The sequence below is a fragment of the Tasmannia lanceolata genome, unplaced genomic scaffold (assembly GCF_043159265.1).
Source record: "Tasmannia lanceolata isolate RefF3 unplaced genomic scaffold, GAP_Taslan_0.1 ptg000002l, whole genome shotgun sequence".
In the NCBI taxonomy this organism is placed as follows: domain Eukaryota; kingdom Viridiplantae; phylum Streptophyta; class Magnoliopsida; order Canellales; family Winteraceae; genus Tasmannia; species Tasmannia lanceolata.
The window spans coordinates 56156053-56173919 of NW_027518679.1; the positions used below are offsets into that span (position 1 = coordinate 56156053).

At 39.3% G+C, this 17867-nt stretch overlaps 1 protein-coding gene across 1 annotated transcript; it reads right to left on the minus strand.

The window, feature by feature from the left end:
• Window positions 1–328: 328 nt before the first annotated feature.
• Window positions 329–12535, minus strand: LOC143880000 (SWIB/MDM2 domain superfamily protein). The gene is made up of 2 exons (XM_077382750.1): window positions 12179–12535; window positions 329–680 (listed from the first exon to the last, which is right to left on the minus strand). Exons 1-2 carry the CDS (start codon window positions 12425–12427, stop codon window positions 555–557), a joined length of 375 nt encoding a protein of 124 aa, XP_077238865.1. The 5' UTR covers window positions 12428–12535; the 3' UTR covers window positions 329–554.
• Between the last annotated feature and the right edge of the window lie 5332 nt (window positions 12536–17867).

Here is a 17867-nt window from a genome sequence, read left to right on the forward strand (position 1 = left end):
TCCATTTAAGATGGCACAGAAAATTGCAATCATTACTGTCTTTTAATGGAATTTGACCAGTAGTAGCACCCTTTGTCCCCCAGCTTTTTTTTGCGAGGGCACTTGTGAATCTAGCATTCCTCCAAGAACTGATATCTGCAATCCCTTGTTTTGATAATGGCTCTCTTATTTGTTCTAAGCTTTTTCAATTAGCTTCTAAAGGCTACTGCAATGACCAAAAGGCAACAAGCAGCTATTTAGAAAAGTGCTTATGAAAGTGAGCAGTGACATTATCAAAACAAGACTATGGATATCATTTCCTTAGGCAAATATATAACCAAACCATGCATGCAAAACCCAGCACTTTTAGAGCCCCAATGACAAGTTACATAAGAGAGCAAAGAGACACAGACTAGCTACTTTGTACATGAGAGCCATCCACTTCTTCTGACAGTGACACAGAGAAAGTCCATTTTCAAAAGGTAATAGTTTTGCAAATGAGCAATTAAAAAGGATGCAAAGGTAGTTATAGGAGCTCAAAATACGGTCAGTCCTAGTGCAAACAAAGGTGTAAGTCAGGTGGTCTTGACGAAATGGACAGACATCAACCTTGCAACCTCCAGAAACCCAACTCTGTCTTTCCCATCAAATATGGTCTTCAGCTTCTCGTCACAGATAATCTCTCTTTTATTAGCAGGGTTCTGCAAGAATAGAGATACATTGCATCATCAAAGAACTGAGACGGCAAAATCAAGTTTCCTTGACATCATTCCACAAAATGATGAATCCACAATTCACAGAGAAATAAAACCAGAGAAAATGAGAGACAGCTTTATAACCTAACAAAAAAGCATCAGTGTCCACAATAACATTCATTGTTTTTTTTTTTTTTTTGAATGGCCACAGTAACATTCACTGTTAATAACAATTGATCTATTAGTAAGGGGAGATGATGCCAAAGGCTGAGAGGCAGCTCCATGGAATATATAAAAAGTCATATCTTCTTTACATAGATAATATTATGCTACAAAAAAAAAAAACAGATGCCTGGAACAAAACACTCGTTTTTCTGTTAAGCCCTTCTCTTGTTAGCTGTTACCCAACTTGACCAAAGCTCTTGGTTCACCTTGTGCCCATAGTTTTCGAATAGCTAAATCACTTGCTAAAAAGAGTAAAGCACGAAAACAACGAAAGGAAACAAGCAGACAGCCCCATAAGTAACACACTTTACTATCACCCTTAGTTGTAAATTTCGTTTCGGTCACCATTTCGTTTTGGTGAAGTTTCGGTCCGGTTTCGGTCATTTCGTTCTGATTTCGGCCGATTTCAGTCATTTCGTTCCGATTTCGGTCATTTCATTCATTTCGTTCCGATTTCAATCATTTCATTCATTTCGTTCCGATTTCGGCCGAAATTTCCGGAATGGACCGAAATCCGGAACGAAACGATATTTTCATCATTTCGTTTCGGATCTTGGCCAAAAACGAAATGTTTTGTCCATTTCGGACGAAATGAAACAAAATTTACAACTAAGCTATCACCCCTCAGAACACACTAGGAAGTGTCATTCCCTCCACCTATGTCATGTATAAAATCTCATCATTAGTAGAAGCTAGTCTCCACGGCCAATGGAGACCCTATGCAAGAAAAAATCCTTGTAACTTACACACACATTCTGAAAACGCCTCTCTTTGGATGCCACCAAAATTGGATTTTATTAAGATTGTTTTATCTCAATCTTATTAGCAAATGGTTTTTTTTTTTTTTGAATGGTAGAATTCATTAAAAAAAAGACCGAGATGGTCGGAAAATACAAATAAAAGAAAAACAATACAAAGAAGACATTACGCTAGGGCTGGCAATTTCACCCGTTAAAACGGGGATCCGCCCACCCCGTTCGGGGTGGGGACTTGAAAAATCCCCCGAACCGGGGACGGGGGCAGGGATGGACCTGCCCCGCCCCGACCCGTTTTAATATGCAAGCCATTATTAATATCCTCTTATTTTAGTATTGTTTGTGTTTTTTAAGTTAACAGTAAATATTTTTTTATAATAGTGATATTGGCACTACCAGATTTTGATAAGTGCACAAACACGGCTTGTCTTTCCCTTTTTTTGGGTGTTAAAAAGTTTTTTTTGAGGTGAGGATTTTTGTATGAGGCAGGGATGGGGATTAGGTATTCCCCGCGGGGGCGGAGACAGGGATTCCCCGTCATCCCCGAAAAGGGGACGGGGCGGTGACGGGGAATGGTCCTTCCGGCCGGGGCGGGGACGGGGAATGCAACATCCTGCCCCGTCCCGCCCCGTTACCAGCCTTACATTACACCCTCAAGGGGGGAAGAAAATCAAATCTCTCCAAGGACTCCAAATCAATCCCCCCTCCTAGCTTGTGAATCCACCTCTCCATTTGCCGATCTCCTAACATGATTGAACTCAACATGAGAATCTCCGATAATATATAGGACCTCATTAAAAAAATCCGCAAACCTCCACGGAAACTTATGAGAACCGGACAACCATCGGATAACATTTATGGAATCACCTTCCACTACAACATTATTAAGATTCTCCCTTCAAGAAGCTTTATTCCTCGATGCGCAGCCCTCACTTCCGCCTCATTCGAATCAGCAATCCCAATAGGCCCGGCAAAAGACCAAATCACCTCACCCTTATCATCCCTTAAGAGCCCACCAATACCTGCCGGTCCGGGATTACCTAAACTTGATCCATCAAAGTTAAGCTTACACAAGCCATACCCCGGAGGTTCCCATTCTTGTACAATATTATTACTCCTTTCACCACTTGAGCACACCTCTAACCATCCATACCATAAATCAAACGCCGATACAAAATGAAATAACTGTAATGACTTCGCCCAAAATATTGTTAACGCCGTAACTTTAGAAGCAACGAAAGTAGCACTTTTAGAAATGCCTCTGAACGTTCTAGCATTTCTTTCTCTACATAACGACCAAATGACAACAAGAAAAGATAGTTTCCAAAGAATTTTCCCTTCAATCCCCACGGGGCATATTGCCAACTCTCTAGAGCCTGGGCTATGTCTCTCGGAAAAACCCAATGCACACTAAACCTCCCCATAACCCTTCCCCACACCTTCCTCGCGAAACTACAATGAAGAAGCAAATGGTCTGCCGACTCTCCATCTTCTTGGCAAAGAATACAGAAATTAATGATGATCATCTTTCTATCTCTCAAAAAGTCAATCGTTTGAATTCTCCCTAATAAGTCCGCCCACCCAAAACAACAACCGAAGGGGGAGCTGGTATAGCCCAAACTTTGGCAATCACAGGAGCAACAGGAGAAGGCAATAAATGGTTGTAAAAAGATTTAGACGAGAATTCACCTCCCGTGTTCCAAATCCATACCCTGGCATCCGCCCCATCCCTCTTTGTATAACAACTTTCAAGAACATCAAAGAGCCTAGAAACTGATATTAGTTCTCTATCAAAGAAATTACGCCTAAAAGCAGGCATCCATATAACCCTTCCTTCCATCCTACCAAAACATCATTCGCCGACGCCACCAAAAATAAGTCTAGAAATGCATCTTTCAATCGATCCTTCCCAAACCACAAATCCAGCCAAAATCTCACACGATCACCACTATGCACCTTGAATCTAATGCCCTTATGGAAATCCAAGGAAACACCCAAAATATCCCTCCATACCGTGCAACTTTTCCTAGGAAATCGATCTTCAGACACCCAACGAGACAAATCCGAGCCATACTTACTAGCAATAACTCTCACCCAAAGATCATCCACTTCTTCTCCAAACCTCCACAACCACTTACCCAACAGAGACTGATTCACCATTCTAATACCCAAACCACCTGCTTTTATCGGCAAGCAAACCTTCTTCCAACCCACTAACGAAATACCCTTCCCCCCCCAAAGAAATCTCTGCTGAATCTGTTCAATTCTCTTCGAAATACTCACAGGGCATCTATATACCGACAATTGATAAATCTTGCTAATACGGCCTTAACCAAAGTAAGACGACCACCCCGAGATACAAGGTTTCTCTTCCAAGTATCCAATCTCCTCTCCACCCTCTAGACAATCGGCACCCAGCTAGCAATATTTAGCCTCCCAAAGCCCAATGGTAACCCCGAATAAGATGAAGAAAGATGATCCAGCTTACAACCCATAATGCCCGCCAAACCAAGAGACAACTCATGATCCATATTTACACCCATATAGCTTAGACTTAAGGAAGTTCACACGTTGGCCGGAAATCAATTCGTACCAACGAATGATGGCTTTAAGATAGATAACCAATTCGACCTCCGGCGAACATTATAACCATTATTAGCAAATGGTAATAAAACAATTATAACCATCATTTGATATTTAACTTCAGTGTAGATAATCAACTTCAAGGAGGATGAGGACAGAATAAATAGACTTTGGCCTTCAGTTCCACGCAAGTATCTTATGATCCAATGAACAACAGTAAGATGAGGCGCACGAGGAGCGGAAACAAACCAGCTCACTATCTGAAGATTCTGAACAGTGTATGCTAAACTCTGCACAAGTCAGGGATATCCCGTCAGAAGTCAGGGACAGCCCGTCAGACCGTCAAGAAGTATACCATTAGCCTCACGATACTTAACATTGAGCTCAAGTAGAATGTCAACAACCTTGGTGTTATTAAAATTTGCAAAACGAAGTAAATCCCTAGCACATTTTGTTCACCGACAAGAGTTCGTAGCCGGATACATCTAAAAGCCAAAAAATATGAGAGGCCCAAAATACTTCATTCAAAAGGATGACTGAGGACATTACTTCAATAGATAGATACCATCTTGGTCATCACCAAAAATAATGATCACATCAACATATATGAGAAGTAACAATCCCTGTTTGTGTTACTCAGCTCAAAACCATGGGTAAGTACAAAATTCTCAAATCACACATATGATGCTTTTTTTTAATGATTCACGCATATGGTGCGCTTCTTTGAGAATATAAGAAGATTTCTTTAGTTTTCAAACAAGAGGTGGAGATTTAGAAACCAATAGCCCATGTGTGTGTGTGTGTGTGTGTGTGTGTGTGTGTGTGTGTGAGAGAGAGAGAGAGAGAGAGAGAGAGTATGCAATCTCAAGGTGGTCGTCATATAACAACGTATTCATAATATCCATTTGATAGAGGAACCACTGTCTATACAGACAGTAGCAATCAAGGTTCAAAGCGTAGTCATTTTTGCAATCGGGGCAAATGTTTCTCCATAATTAATCACATATTCTTGCTTATAAAAGAAAGCACCCAGGTATGTATTACGATCAGGGGAAATGTTTCTTCATAATTAATCACATATTCTTGCTTATAAAAGAAAGCAACCAAGTGTGCCTTATATCTATCGATATTAGCTTCAGATTTGAGTTCGATAGAATAAACTCACTAGCTTCAAATATAGAGCAATATCATCTTGGTCATCACCAGAAATAATGATGTTGTCAGCATATATGAGAAGTATAGTAATCCTTGTTTTCGCTACGATATGTAAGGAACATTCCAAGTTATTCAGCCCAAAACCATGTGTCCCCCTTATGTCAACTGCCCTCGGATTTCCAAAAGAGCTTCAATGAAATCTTAAACTTTAGGTGTTAGCACACCTTTTGAAGAGAACTTCTGTCATTGAATCACTGTAAAGTCTAATTTTAGAGAATATAAAATTTTAATGTATTTATCACCTGCTGGTATTGTTTTGATAGCTAATATCCAGTCTTCCATCTATTGTTTCAAATGTCTACTCTTCCATCCTTTTTTCGAACAATTAAGAATCTATTAAAGAAGAGAAAGTAAGAAAAATAACAGTTTTTGGCATTGCAGAGGTCTTCCTACGTTGGCTAAAGACACTGTGAAATGTGATTTCTTGGAAATCCCTAGCATTCATATCATGTAAAATTTTTGTATATTTGTTGGTTTTTTGTTTGCAGAGCAAGGTAGTATGTACCCCTCACGTACTTTTGGGACTCCTTGGGTCATTCCAAGCATTTGTAACAGTTAGGTATTTTATTAGTTTTGTTGTTATGGAGGTAAGGTGGTATGTCCTCCTCTTTTTACTCTTTTATTATATCAATAAAATTGAAGATGCCGTCACGGGTTCCTAGATAAATTCTGTGTTAAAAAACCTACAAGCAACGCATACAACAGAAAGAAAGACAACCAAAATTACAAAACAGGCATCTCATTCTAGATCCTAACATCAGAACAATCCACCCCAAAATTGGCTGGAGAATCTGCCCTAGTATTCTCATCTATATGGGTGTACAAAATGGACAGTTCATAAAAGGCCGATGGTAACTCTTTCATTTCAAAAAATAATCCTTCTCAAATGCCATCTATCAACTCAAAACATCACAAATCAAGTCAATAACACTAAATTAGAATCATTTTCTAAAAAAAACATATAAAATGAAAAAATGCAAAGGCATGAAAGTAATGGCCATCGTGCACTAAATGCAGGCTACCTAAAGGACCAAAAGAAGTTAAAGATGATTATATATAAGGGACTTGCTAGGGACCATTGCAGAAGGCATTTCACGGCTGGGCTGTTGCATGTGAGAGCAGATTTTGTCTTATTCATTTAATTCACCTGAGGTGGCTGCTCTCACATGCAACAGCCCGGCCACGAAATGCCCTCTGAGATGGTCCCTAGCAAACAAGGTTTAAAATTTCGGTTTCGGTACCTATTTCGGACCCCACCGAAATCCGAACTTTCGGTCCGAAATTTGGTATTAAGCTTCAAAATTTGGGTTTGAAATTTCGAAATTTCGGCGAATTTCGGTTTCGGTCCCCGCCGAAATCCGAAATTTCGGACCGATTTCTGTCGAAATTTAAAACCATGCTAGCAAATCCCTATATATAACTATGCATACGCATGTATCAAACTTCTCTTGTCTACTTGCACCCAGTCTCCTTCCCCGCTTCTAATGCGCCATGTCCCAGTCTCCTTCCTCCCTTCTAATGTGCCCTGTCTATAATTGTGCAATATGGCACATTTAAACCTAAATGACCCAAGAAAGCCAATTTGACCTCCTGATGATCTTGACTCTGACTAAACTCCCTATGCCCCTTTATGCCAACTGGCATCCGATTTTGAAAAGAGCATCCATATAAATCTATAACTTAAGTGTTCGCACACATTTTGAAGAGCACTTTTGTCATTCAATCACTTTAAAGTCCAATTTCAGGACATATCAAAAATTTATGAACTTATCATCTGCTGGTATTTGATTGCAAATATTCTGAGTCTTCCATATATATTTTTTTAAACAATTAAGAATCTATTAAAGAAAAGAAGCAACACATACAACACCAAAAAGAGAGTCAAAAAACAATCAAAATTATAAAACAGGCATCTCATGCCAAACCCTAACATCAGAACAAAACATCCCAAAATTGGCTGAAGAATCTGCCCTAGTATTCCCATTTCTATGGATGTGCGAAATGGACAGTTCATAAGAGGCTGATGGCAAATCTTTCATTTCAAAAAAAAAAAAAAATTCCTTCTCAAATGCCATCTATCAACTCAAACATCACGAATTAATCCAGTAGCATTTAAATTAAAAAATGCAAAGGCACATGAAATTGGTGCAAACCTAGGGTATTCAGGTGATCTTCAGGAAATTTATGAACATTAATTCAATAAAACAGCAATATGAATTCTCAAATCAGCATAAACATAACATAATAATCAATTTGAAAACCTAAGCATTGGAGTTCATTCATCAAAAGAAATCAATTCATCCAAAACAAGTTCCAAACACTAATTCCAAAGAAAACAGTTATCTAATGAATAAAAATAGCATCTCAATCAAATTTGTCCTATAAAAAAAATCAGATCTATAAAAAATATCTATGTATAAAAGTATCAAACACTACTGATGGGGTAAGGAAGTAATGGGAAATCTATAGGTCTAGAGGGTAATAAAGTGACAAAGTTTAAGAATGATTAAAGTAAGGAGGGAAAGGTTGGTGTGAAAGATTTCAATGGAAAAGACTGAAAAAGATTGCAGAAAATAGAGGCGATTGTATCCAGACTTGAGGTGGCATTTCGGGCTTCATACCTTGGTCGTCATGATCCCAGATGTATCGCGCGCGAGAGAGAGAGAGAGAGAGAGAGAGAGAGAGAGAGAGAGTGACTATAGGTTGAGATCATGATTTTAAATTTCCACAGAACGAAACGACCGAAATGTTTCAGTTTCCATCCAAACTGAAACGACAGAAATGCATAAACCAATACCGTAAGTGTAATCGTGAATACTATAGCATTTATGCTGTATCTTTCGGACCTCCTCAGTCTCCTTTTCATTAATGAAATCCTGTTACCATACCGGAAAAATAAAATAGTGAATACTATAGCAGTATGTATTTTTTGTTCTTTTTGAAATGATAGAAGTATTACTAGATAAAGGGTTGTTCTTTTTGAAATGATAGAAGTATTACTAGATAAAGGAGACGAAGCCCCGATGACTGAGATGGTCAGAACACAAAAGATAACAATAAAGCAAGGATACAAACAACTCAAGGAGGAAAAAAGTCAAAGATCTCTAGCCACTCTCTAGCCACTCTCTAGCAACACTCTCTCTGACTAGTCTACTGCATCTGAGTTTTCACATCTTCTAACATGCTTAAAGCAGATAAGTGATCCTGCTATCCGATCCTAAATCTCATCAATCCAACAAGCAAATCTCGACGAGTGAGAGGAAGACCCCTAAAGCCATCTAATAACATTGAGGGAGTCACCCTCAACTATTAAACAATTGAAGAGATTGGGCTCAATGAGCCGGAGCCCTTGAAGCACGGCTTTGATCCCTGCCTCGTTTGAGTTTGTCATCCCCAACGAACCTGAGTAGGCTACAAACATCGCCCCGTGATCATCTCTCAGTAGGCCTCTTACTTCAGCTGGACCCAAGTTGCCCATACTTGATCCATCGAAGTTCAAATTCAATTTGCTCGCCTCTGGCGGAACCCACTCGCTATCGGTTACCTAAGCCTGCTCACTGCTAGAACAGACTTCTCTCCAATCATACCATAGATTATAAGCCGAGACAAATCTAAAGTCATAGAGGATTTTTAACCAAGCAATAGTAAGAACTATCACCTTGTTATAAATATATTGAGACCTTTTACCATGCCCTTAAACACCCTGGCATTCCTTTCTTTCCATAGAACCCAAATTGTGGCCAAGAGAGCCACCTTCCATAGTATTTTACCTCTTTCCCACCACATCGCGAAGGGACCAGCTTTCCAGTATATCCATAACATTGGACGGGAAGACCCATGATATACCGAACCTGTTGAATATTTTGCCCCACACCTCCCTAGCCACCCGACAGTGAAGGAGCATATGGTCAGCTGACTCCCCTGCCTCTACACATAGAGCCCCTGTGTCTACACATAGAGCGCAATGATCAGTGATCATCATATGACGACTACGCAAGTAGTCCACAATGAGGATTTTATTAAGGAATGCTAACCATATGAATGCACGAACTATGGGTGGGGATGAAATGTCGCATATCCTAGCGAGAGGCGAAGAGGAATGGGCGAGAACCAGATGGTGATAAGAACGACTTGACATTAAAGGTCTGGAAAGAGCACCAAATCCACACCCTTTTGTCTTCCATTGTCCTCTTGATGTAGCATGACTGCATCGTGTGCATCATGTCTAACAATCCAGCAACTTGATCTACTTACCTGTCAAAAAATTCCCTCTATCCTTATCTGTAGTCAGTAGAACTAAAGATGGGAATGCCACCTTCAAGTGAAAGTTATGGCACCATATGTCATGCAAAAACCAAATTCTATCCCTGTAGTATACTGTAAACCTAATACCCTCTTCAAATTTGAGCTTTGGCATGAGGAATTCCCTCCAAACTGTGAGTAATGCATCTATAATTGTCATCTGAGGTCTCACCCCATATCTGCTTGCTATGAACTTGGCCCAAAGGGTATTTTTTCACAATTGGATCCCATTCCCGCTTCCTTGGGCGGCCTATGCAAAGTGGGAGACCAAGGTATTTTGATGGGAATCTATCTACCAAGCATCCGAGCAAACCAGCCATACCTTCTACCTCACAATATGGGATGTTTATGCCCATCATTCTTGATTTACACATTAGACCGCTGTCCAATCACCATCTCGTAACACCTTAATATGGCCTTTAACTTTAGAGCCTGCTCTATCTTTGGAGCACTGAACAATAGGGTACCATCTACGAACTGAAGGGAAGTCACTTCCACCTGAAAGATCCACCTTCAATCCCTCAGTCAACCCTTAGGCTTTCCCTTTTTCCATCATTCTGTTGAAGGTCTTTGCCACTATCAAGAATAAGAACGGTGACAATGAATCACCTTCTCTCAAACCTCTGTAAGACTTGAAGAAACCTTTAAGTGACTCAATCACCAATATAGAGAATCATGTTGAAGAGGTGCATTTTATATCAGTATGTATTACGTAATTTTACTTAAATGAATTGCATGTGAAATGCGGTGCAAGTATTATGTATAAATATTTATATGAATTACATGTGAAATTTGGTATCTACAACTATCAGACAAGCGGCATGTCATTTGGTGTTCGAAAATTTTAAACCATACTGTTTCTGTGGTGACCAAAACCGAAATTTAAAACCTTGGTTGAGATGAGAAGGACAAGTGGGGTTGATCTCAACCCCAAGAGAAAACAGGAGAGAAGACTGGAGAAACGAGAACAAAAGAAAGATAAATGAAGGGAAAAAAGGGTAAAAGGGGGCCGCTTATAAACCCTGCAATGAGGGTGAGCGAAGGAGAGGAAATAAGTGAGGGAGATGAAGAGAAAGAGAAGAGTAGGAAAGAGGGCGTGCTCAGCTAGCCATGAGGGGGGAAGAGGAGAGAAGGGAAGAGGTGAGAGGAGCGAGCTTGCTCCACGCAATAGGGTGGTTTTCGATCTCCAAAACGAGGGTTTAGAGAGGGTGTTATGTTTTATATGGAGAGCAAATTAGATTCAGTAGTGGGCCAAGGAGTTTTGTTCAATAGGATAAAAGAATGTGTTTTAAAAATTGCCAAGGTGGGTTTTAAAGGATTTAAATGGTGGGTCATGGGAGCAATCAAAGAGGTTTTAAGGTTTAAGTAACTTATAGGGATTTAAGTGTGAGCTATCGGAGAAACGAAAGAGGCGTTTTAAGTGGGTTAAGCAGGTTTTTAAGTGGGCTTAAAACTTACTAAACTGATCTTGAATCACATCAGGAAAATATCCCCATCGTGCCCTAAATGCAAGCTATCTAAAAGACCAAAAGAAGTTGATGTGTCAGTCTTCTCATGTCCACTTGCACCCACTCTCCTTTCCTCCCTCCCCCAACCACGTCATTTATTATCATTATTTAAGATAAACCCTCCACAGAAGTGGAAATAGAGAGAAATACTGAGAGGACCTCTTGCCTTTCTAAAGGATTAATGGCATATATAGTCACTGCATCTAGCTAACAAGAACAAATACAAAGTCATTGTTGACCAAACAATAGAGAGAGAGAGAGATGACAATTCTTAATCATAAGAACTTGGATACACTGAACAGGAGCATTCACTCCAAGGCACATAAAATGTATCTCCTGGAAATAAAATGAGGATTGGTATGGGATATCATCATTTAAAGTTTTAACATTGTCAAATAGATAACACTAACACTTATGCACCATATAAATTCTCACCATCAACAAATAACCCACCCATCAGGAATATCAGTTTATAGAGCAAGAGAAAACAAGGAAAGAATTCTTAATACACAGATAGGATGCATAAAGTACTAAAAGAACACAAACAAGAAATAAATGGGTATCCTCAAAAGTGAAAACCACCTCCCAACAAGAAAACAACAAAGAAACAAGGGAAAGGGACTTCAGATTCACACCAGATAAACACACAGCGGGTTTTGTACACTAATGAGAAGTTCTACTTGAACGCTATCCGTACCAAAGACAGAGAAGCTAATGTTGCAAAAATCATTAGTTTCTCACATCACAGATACCAACAATGCATTTCCATTAGAAATTTTTTTTAAAAAAAAAGCATGCTAACTCATCAGCTGTATATAATAAAAATCACAGTTTAGGCCAACCAAATCCCCACATAATGCATTGTTAAACCCTAGAGCGTTCAAAATCTAAAACAAAAAATAGAAGAAAAATAAACCTGGAGATCGTTGAGTTTGATGTACTCCCATATCTTCTTGACCGCTTCGGTACGAGAAATCTCGGGAACTCCGAGGAACTTTCGCATAGCAGGAGAGACAGGAACGGACTTCAAAATGCCATTAGGGCGAGTCGTGGTTTTGGCCTTGGTAGTAGCAGCCATAGAAGCAGATCTAGGGTTAGGGTTAGCTTTGGCCCCGGCCTTTGCAGCCGCCATAAGAACCCTACATGCTTCGAAAACTCTCGACATGATGTTTTGCTCTGTGTTGTTTTGCTCTCGCTCTATGGATCTGCCTCTACCTAGGTTTTTCTTTCTTTCTTTCTTTCCCTCTTACTCTTTCTTTTGGGGGTTATAAATTCGAATGTCCTACTGTGGTTGAGTTTGGACTCTTAACCCTGGTTAGTTAGACACCTGGGACCGACTTTTGATTTTTCCGCCGAGTTACCTGTTTTGCCCTAATTCGAACCCCCTTCTTGTGGTTTGGTTCCACCACCTTGATAGCCTGTTCATCTATTTAGGGTTTTACCTAGAGGAGAAAAAGACTTAATTTTTGTTGTTTTTAATGATAGAGATATTGGAAAGGTGGTGGAAGAATTATTTCAAAACTTTTTAATTCCTTGATCATTTTTCCAAGATATTGGTTATTAGATGATCTATGTTTATCGAAAGGAAAATACAAAGATAAGAAGTTATATAAATGTGATTCTCTAAGGCTCTGATCACTTGTATTCCCTGTAAAGTAAATCCCTGGAAAACAGCCTCTTTTTTCCTCGACAAAACTTTGACAAGACAGAATTCTAGTGTTCACACTTGCTTCACAGGAAAAATATAATTACACATGTGGAATTTCTGCAATTAGTCAAAAAATGACATGGAAAAGCCCATTTTCCCCCCTTTTAGGGATTTTATTTCCGACCAAAAACACACGGATTTTGTTTCCCTAGAAAACTAGTGCAAAAAGAAGGGCAAGCAGTTTCCCTGAAAACTTTTTCTTGTGCAAGTGAACAGTCCAGAAACAGTCCAGGGAAATATTTTCCTGCACAGATTTCCTGGATTTCTTTTCCTAATGCCACGTCAGATTCCCGGGAAACATTTTCTTTTCCTTTCCCGGGAAAACAAGTGAACAGAGACAGTCTCTACTTGATTCACTCCGCTCTTGGCTTCAAATCTTCTCAAGATAGACGCCCCAAAAATATGAGAATTTTTATTTTAATAGGGAAGTGATATATCCTCCCCTTTTGATTACTTGGGACACCTAGCAATAGTGTACGTGGCAATCGGTCCCATTGAATCATTTTGACGGGAAGTACATCAACCCCTCTGCAGTCATTGATACACTGCTGCTAGTGTCCCAAGTAATCAAAAGGGGCGGATATATCACTTCCTTTTTTTTTAATAATGTGAGATTCTTTATAGTTCAAAACGAGACTTAACAAATTAGGACTGTCTCAGAATTTCAGTCTTTGGAATAGCCGTCAAGGGCCTATCCCAAATGTTACGTCTTGGCTTTCAGATTCTCCGCACTGACCCAACCGAACCCTGCTTAGGCTGCACGGTATCCATCAAGGTTAGCTCATGATGCTCCCCAAGATGAACAGTCTTGATCGCACATACATGTATCCATCTTCGATCATAGAATTGATCTTTACAATTGATCCCGATCGTATTACCTGGTTAGTGCTTATCTCAGACATAACTAGTTTATTGATTTATACTGCTTAATCAACTCGGGAATAGTATGGAGTGTGCTCATAATTAGTTAGAGTGGTTGAGCCAGCTCGATCGATCTGAGACACCAAACAAGCGTCCCAATTGAACAATCCAGTCCATCCATCTGGAACTCCATTGTGGATTAGCCACAGTTCATAGATATTTCATCACGCTCACTGATATGATGTTCGTATTAACCAATCTAAGAACTTTTCCCCATCTAATGTGCTCTATTGACCTTTTCTTTCTAACCTTCCATCTGAAAACCATTCATGGGACGGTTAGGATCATCCAATTTGTGCCTTTTTGATCGGTACGTGAATCGCAAACTCCAACAGATGGACGGTCCAAATCAACCGCAAAGCCCTGCAACATTTACATATGTATGTAGGGAAATGATTTCACCCTTTTAAACATAAAATGTAGGGATTTGCTAGGGACCATCACAAAAGGCATTTCACAGACAGGTTGTTGAATGAGAGAGCAGCCACATAAGACAAATTAAAATGAATAAGTAAGCCTACATAGCTTCTCTCTCATGCAACAGCCTGACCGCAAAATGCCTTCTGGATGGTCTCTAGCAAATCCCTAAAATGTAATCCCTTTCATCAAATTTTCAGCAGTCTGGGCTGGTATTTCCAACTCTTTATTTAGATTTTTTTTCATTACTGTTACAATTCTCAATTAGTTGTACCCGCCTATGAAAGTTTTCTGAGTAGGGAAGGTAACACAAGAAAGAGTTGAAAACATCAACTTCACTTTTGTCAAAAATCGGTGTACTTCGGACTCTAAAAGGGAGTTTTAAATATCACTTTGATTCTATTTTTTGGTATTCATCTAGCCTTTGTAGTTTTCAAATCAGGTTACAACAGGGTCAGTGCTATTTACACATTGTCCTATAAATGTTATCATTTAAACCCTATTATTCGATAAAGACATAACATGGTACAGCAAAGCAAGGAGCAAATTGTTGGTGATTTTTCATCCAAAATCAAAATATGGTGTACCTGATTTATGTGAAAAAAAGAAAATAGATGTTGTTAAGAAAACCTTTTCCATGTGGCAAGAAGAGGCACGGACTATGTCTCTTTTTCTTTAAGGTGACTTTGCACATTTGCGAAAACTCATTCCGATGCAACAGATTATTGGACACAATCACCCAAGGATATAACAGCCCGACGCACCGTCGATCTCTAAGAACTGCACGTTCGAAGAGATTCGAACCACACGAACACTTTAATCGCTCAGTAAAATATTAAATGTGGAAAGAGGAAGAAGAAATCGAAATAGTACTACTTAACAGAGAGAAATAAAGAGAACAAAAAATCTTTTGTTTGTTTTTTTGTATGTTATAAAAAACACAGACAAGTCTCTGTTTTTATAACCTAAAGATGTCCGTTCAACACGCCCTTTAATATAGTAAATACACCATTTAATAAAAGAGCCATTTTATTGACATTCCCGTGGAAGATCACAACCCAACAGTCACTACGCAAATAAGTTATTTTGATGTCGATGGGAAAAACGCACCTCAAAGACCACAGGAACGACGAAGTGACTTACCCAATAACGGCGACGTTTTCCTCTAGAACGGCGAAGGTAAGGGAAGGTAAAAACAAAAAACAAAATATAGGGGAAACGAAAAAGCCACAGATCACATGCTCGGTAGGCCGTGCCGGGCAGCGCGCTTGTGTGGTATAGCCAAATGCCTACCGGGTCCACTTCATGGCTCGTGCATGCAAGCCCCCTTTCTCCTCTTCTTATTTACAAAGCAAGAGAAGTGGATGGCTATATATATAGCCATGAACCTTTCCTCCACTTTCCAATGTGGGAGAAAACTCACTTTTCAAACCAAAGTGGCAGATTTGTAAATAGCACAAACTTTATTCTCAACTTAGTTCAATAGGCTGAACTAGAACTTGATGTTGGTTATGTTACCAGAATATGAAATCAAAGCTTGATACTTTGTCGAATGTAAAAAAGATTTTTATTTCAATGAATTATGTATTCACCCTCCTTTTGTTTTTTATTGACCTGGGCCAATTTATTTCCTAGGAACTGCATTCCTCTGAAGACAATATTATAACATGGAACTGATTATGTCATGTTTTTTATGTATTCACCCACCCTATACCAATTTAATGCAATGTTGGGTGCACAGTACACGAATTTGTGATAGATATTCGGCTTGCTAGCTGCGAAATCAAAAATTGACAAAGAACTCAAGAAGAGAAGAGGTTCCAATCTAGAGTAAAACCTCAATAATCAAAACAATCTAATTAGATTCATCTTGAAAACCCCAAAACATCTATGCGCTTATATCAGCAATACTTTCACGAAAATAGATCCCTAAACCAACAATAACTAATCCAAAATAGCAAGAAAAATTGAAATAAAATGTAACTACAGTAGGTTTGATTTCTATTGTTCTGCGAAATTGGGTCAGTTGCCCTCACTATGAGACAGTCACCCGCCCTCCTATGTTATCAAATAGCACAAAACTTCGGGTTTCTTAAACCTTTGATGGATTTCTCTTTGGTTCAATCTTGAACTTCTGTAGACATTGCAGAATCTCTGCTCTCCATCAGAGTGCTCTTTTTCCAACGTGGGTAAGTTTCTGGTTTAATGTATTCGTTCCCTAGGAGATGTATTATCTTCTCTTGCTATTAAGAAATCCTAGAGACCCAAGATTGTTTAGGGTGCCATTCGCGGAGTTGTTTGGAGTTGGTGACTAGGGTGTGAAGGAGGGTTGAAATCCGAATTTCAACTAGTGTGTATTGTAAGAAACTGTCAATTTTTTGTGTAGAGAACGGAGTCACGATCATCATCCAATCATATGTAGTAGTTTCTAAAAGAACGTGGCATGACAGATGTGAAACAATAACTTCACTTGATGACAGGGCATTTGTATCCTTATTGGGATGGTAGATAACCAACCTATCCCTCTTGAACAGGCTGGTGGAAGTTTTGGATTTGTAGGTTCATTATATTCTATATTATGAAACAATAAGCTTACAAGATGTTAGGGGCATCGTATTCTATATTATGAAACAATAAGCTTACTTGATATTAGGTTCAACATATTCTATAGTATGAAACAATAAGCTTACTTGATGTTAGGTTCATCATATTCTATATTAGGATGGTAGATAACCAACCTATCCCTCTTAAGCAGGGGTGGAAGTTTTTGGATTTGTTGGTTCGTCAGATTCCATATTACCTGGTATAGAGTCAGGTTTGGGTCAAACCAAATACGTTGTCAGCAAAAAACTCATGCCAACTGGACCCAACTTGCACCCCCAAATACTGGGAATATGACCAAAGCATCAACATAACTAGGATATGGCGATGAGAAAACACTTCTAGACAAGAATCATTTTAGTAATTTTTCAAATGGCAGACAAATTATCAAACTACATTTATTAAGGGTGATGATATTTTCACCCCCCAGTACTTGCACACACCCCTTATAACGTGATTTGACATAAAGTTGCCCACTTTTCATGTTAAATCAAGTTAGAAGAGGCGTCCACATGATGCCCCGGGGAAGGGGGGGTATCGTCTCCCTTTATTAATAGGGATTTGCTAGGGTCCATTCATGAGGTGGCTGGTCTGATTTGATTGGCCACACTGTGTCCAAAAAATAATCTCCATAAGATGATCCTATCCCTACAATCTCTAGAGGAACTGCATATTATGGACACCTCTATAGATCTGAGTAAAATGATTTTTGGCCATAACTCATTTACGCGTGGCCTATCAAATGGACGGTTTGGATCATCTTAATGTGTAAGCCGTACAGTACATTTCGGAAAAATACTAGACTAAAAGATTTTGATGTATAACAGAGAGATATGGGGGGTATACGTACAACCAATAAGAAGTGTGGTTGTGTCATTCCCATTATCAACCAAAAGATTGTGTTGGTCTGGGCACTACACATACACACTCGTCGCACCTTCCTTCTCCACACACCCGA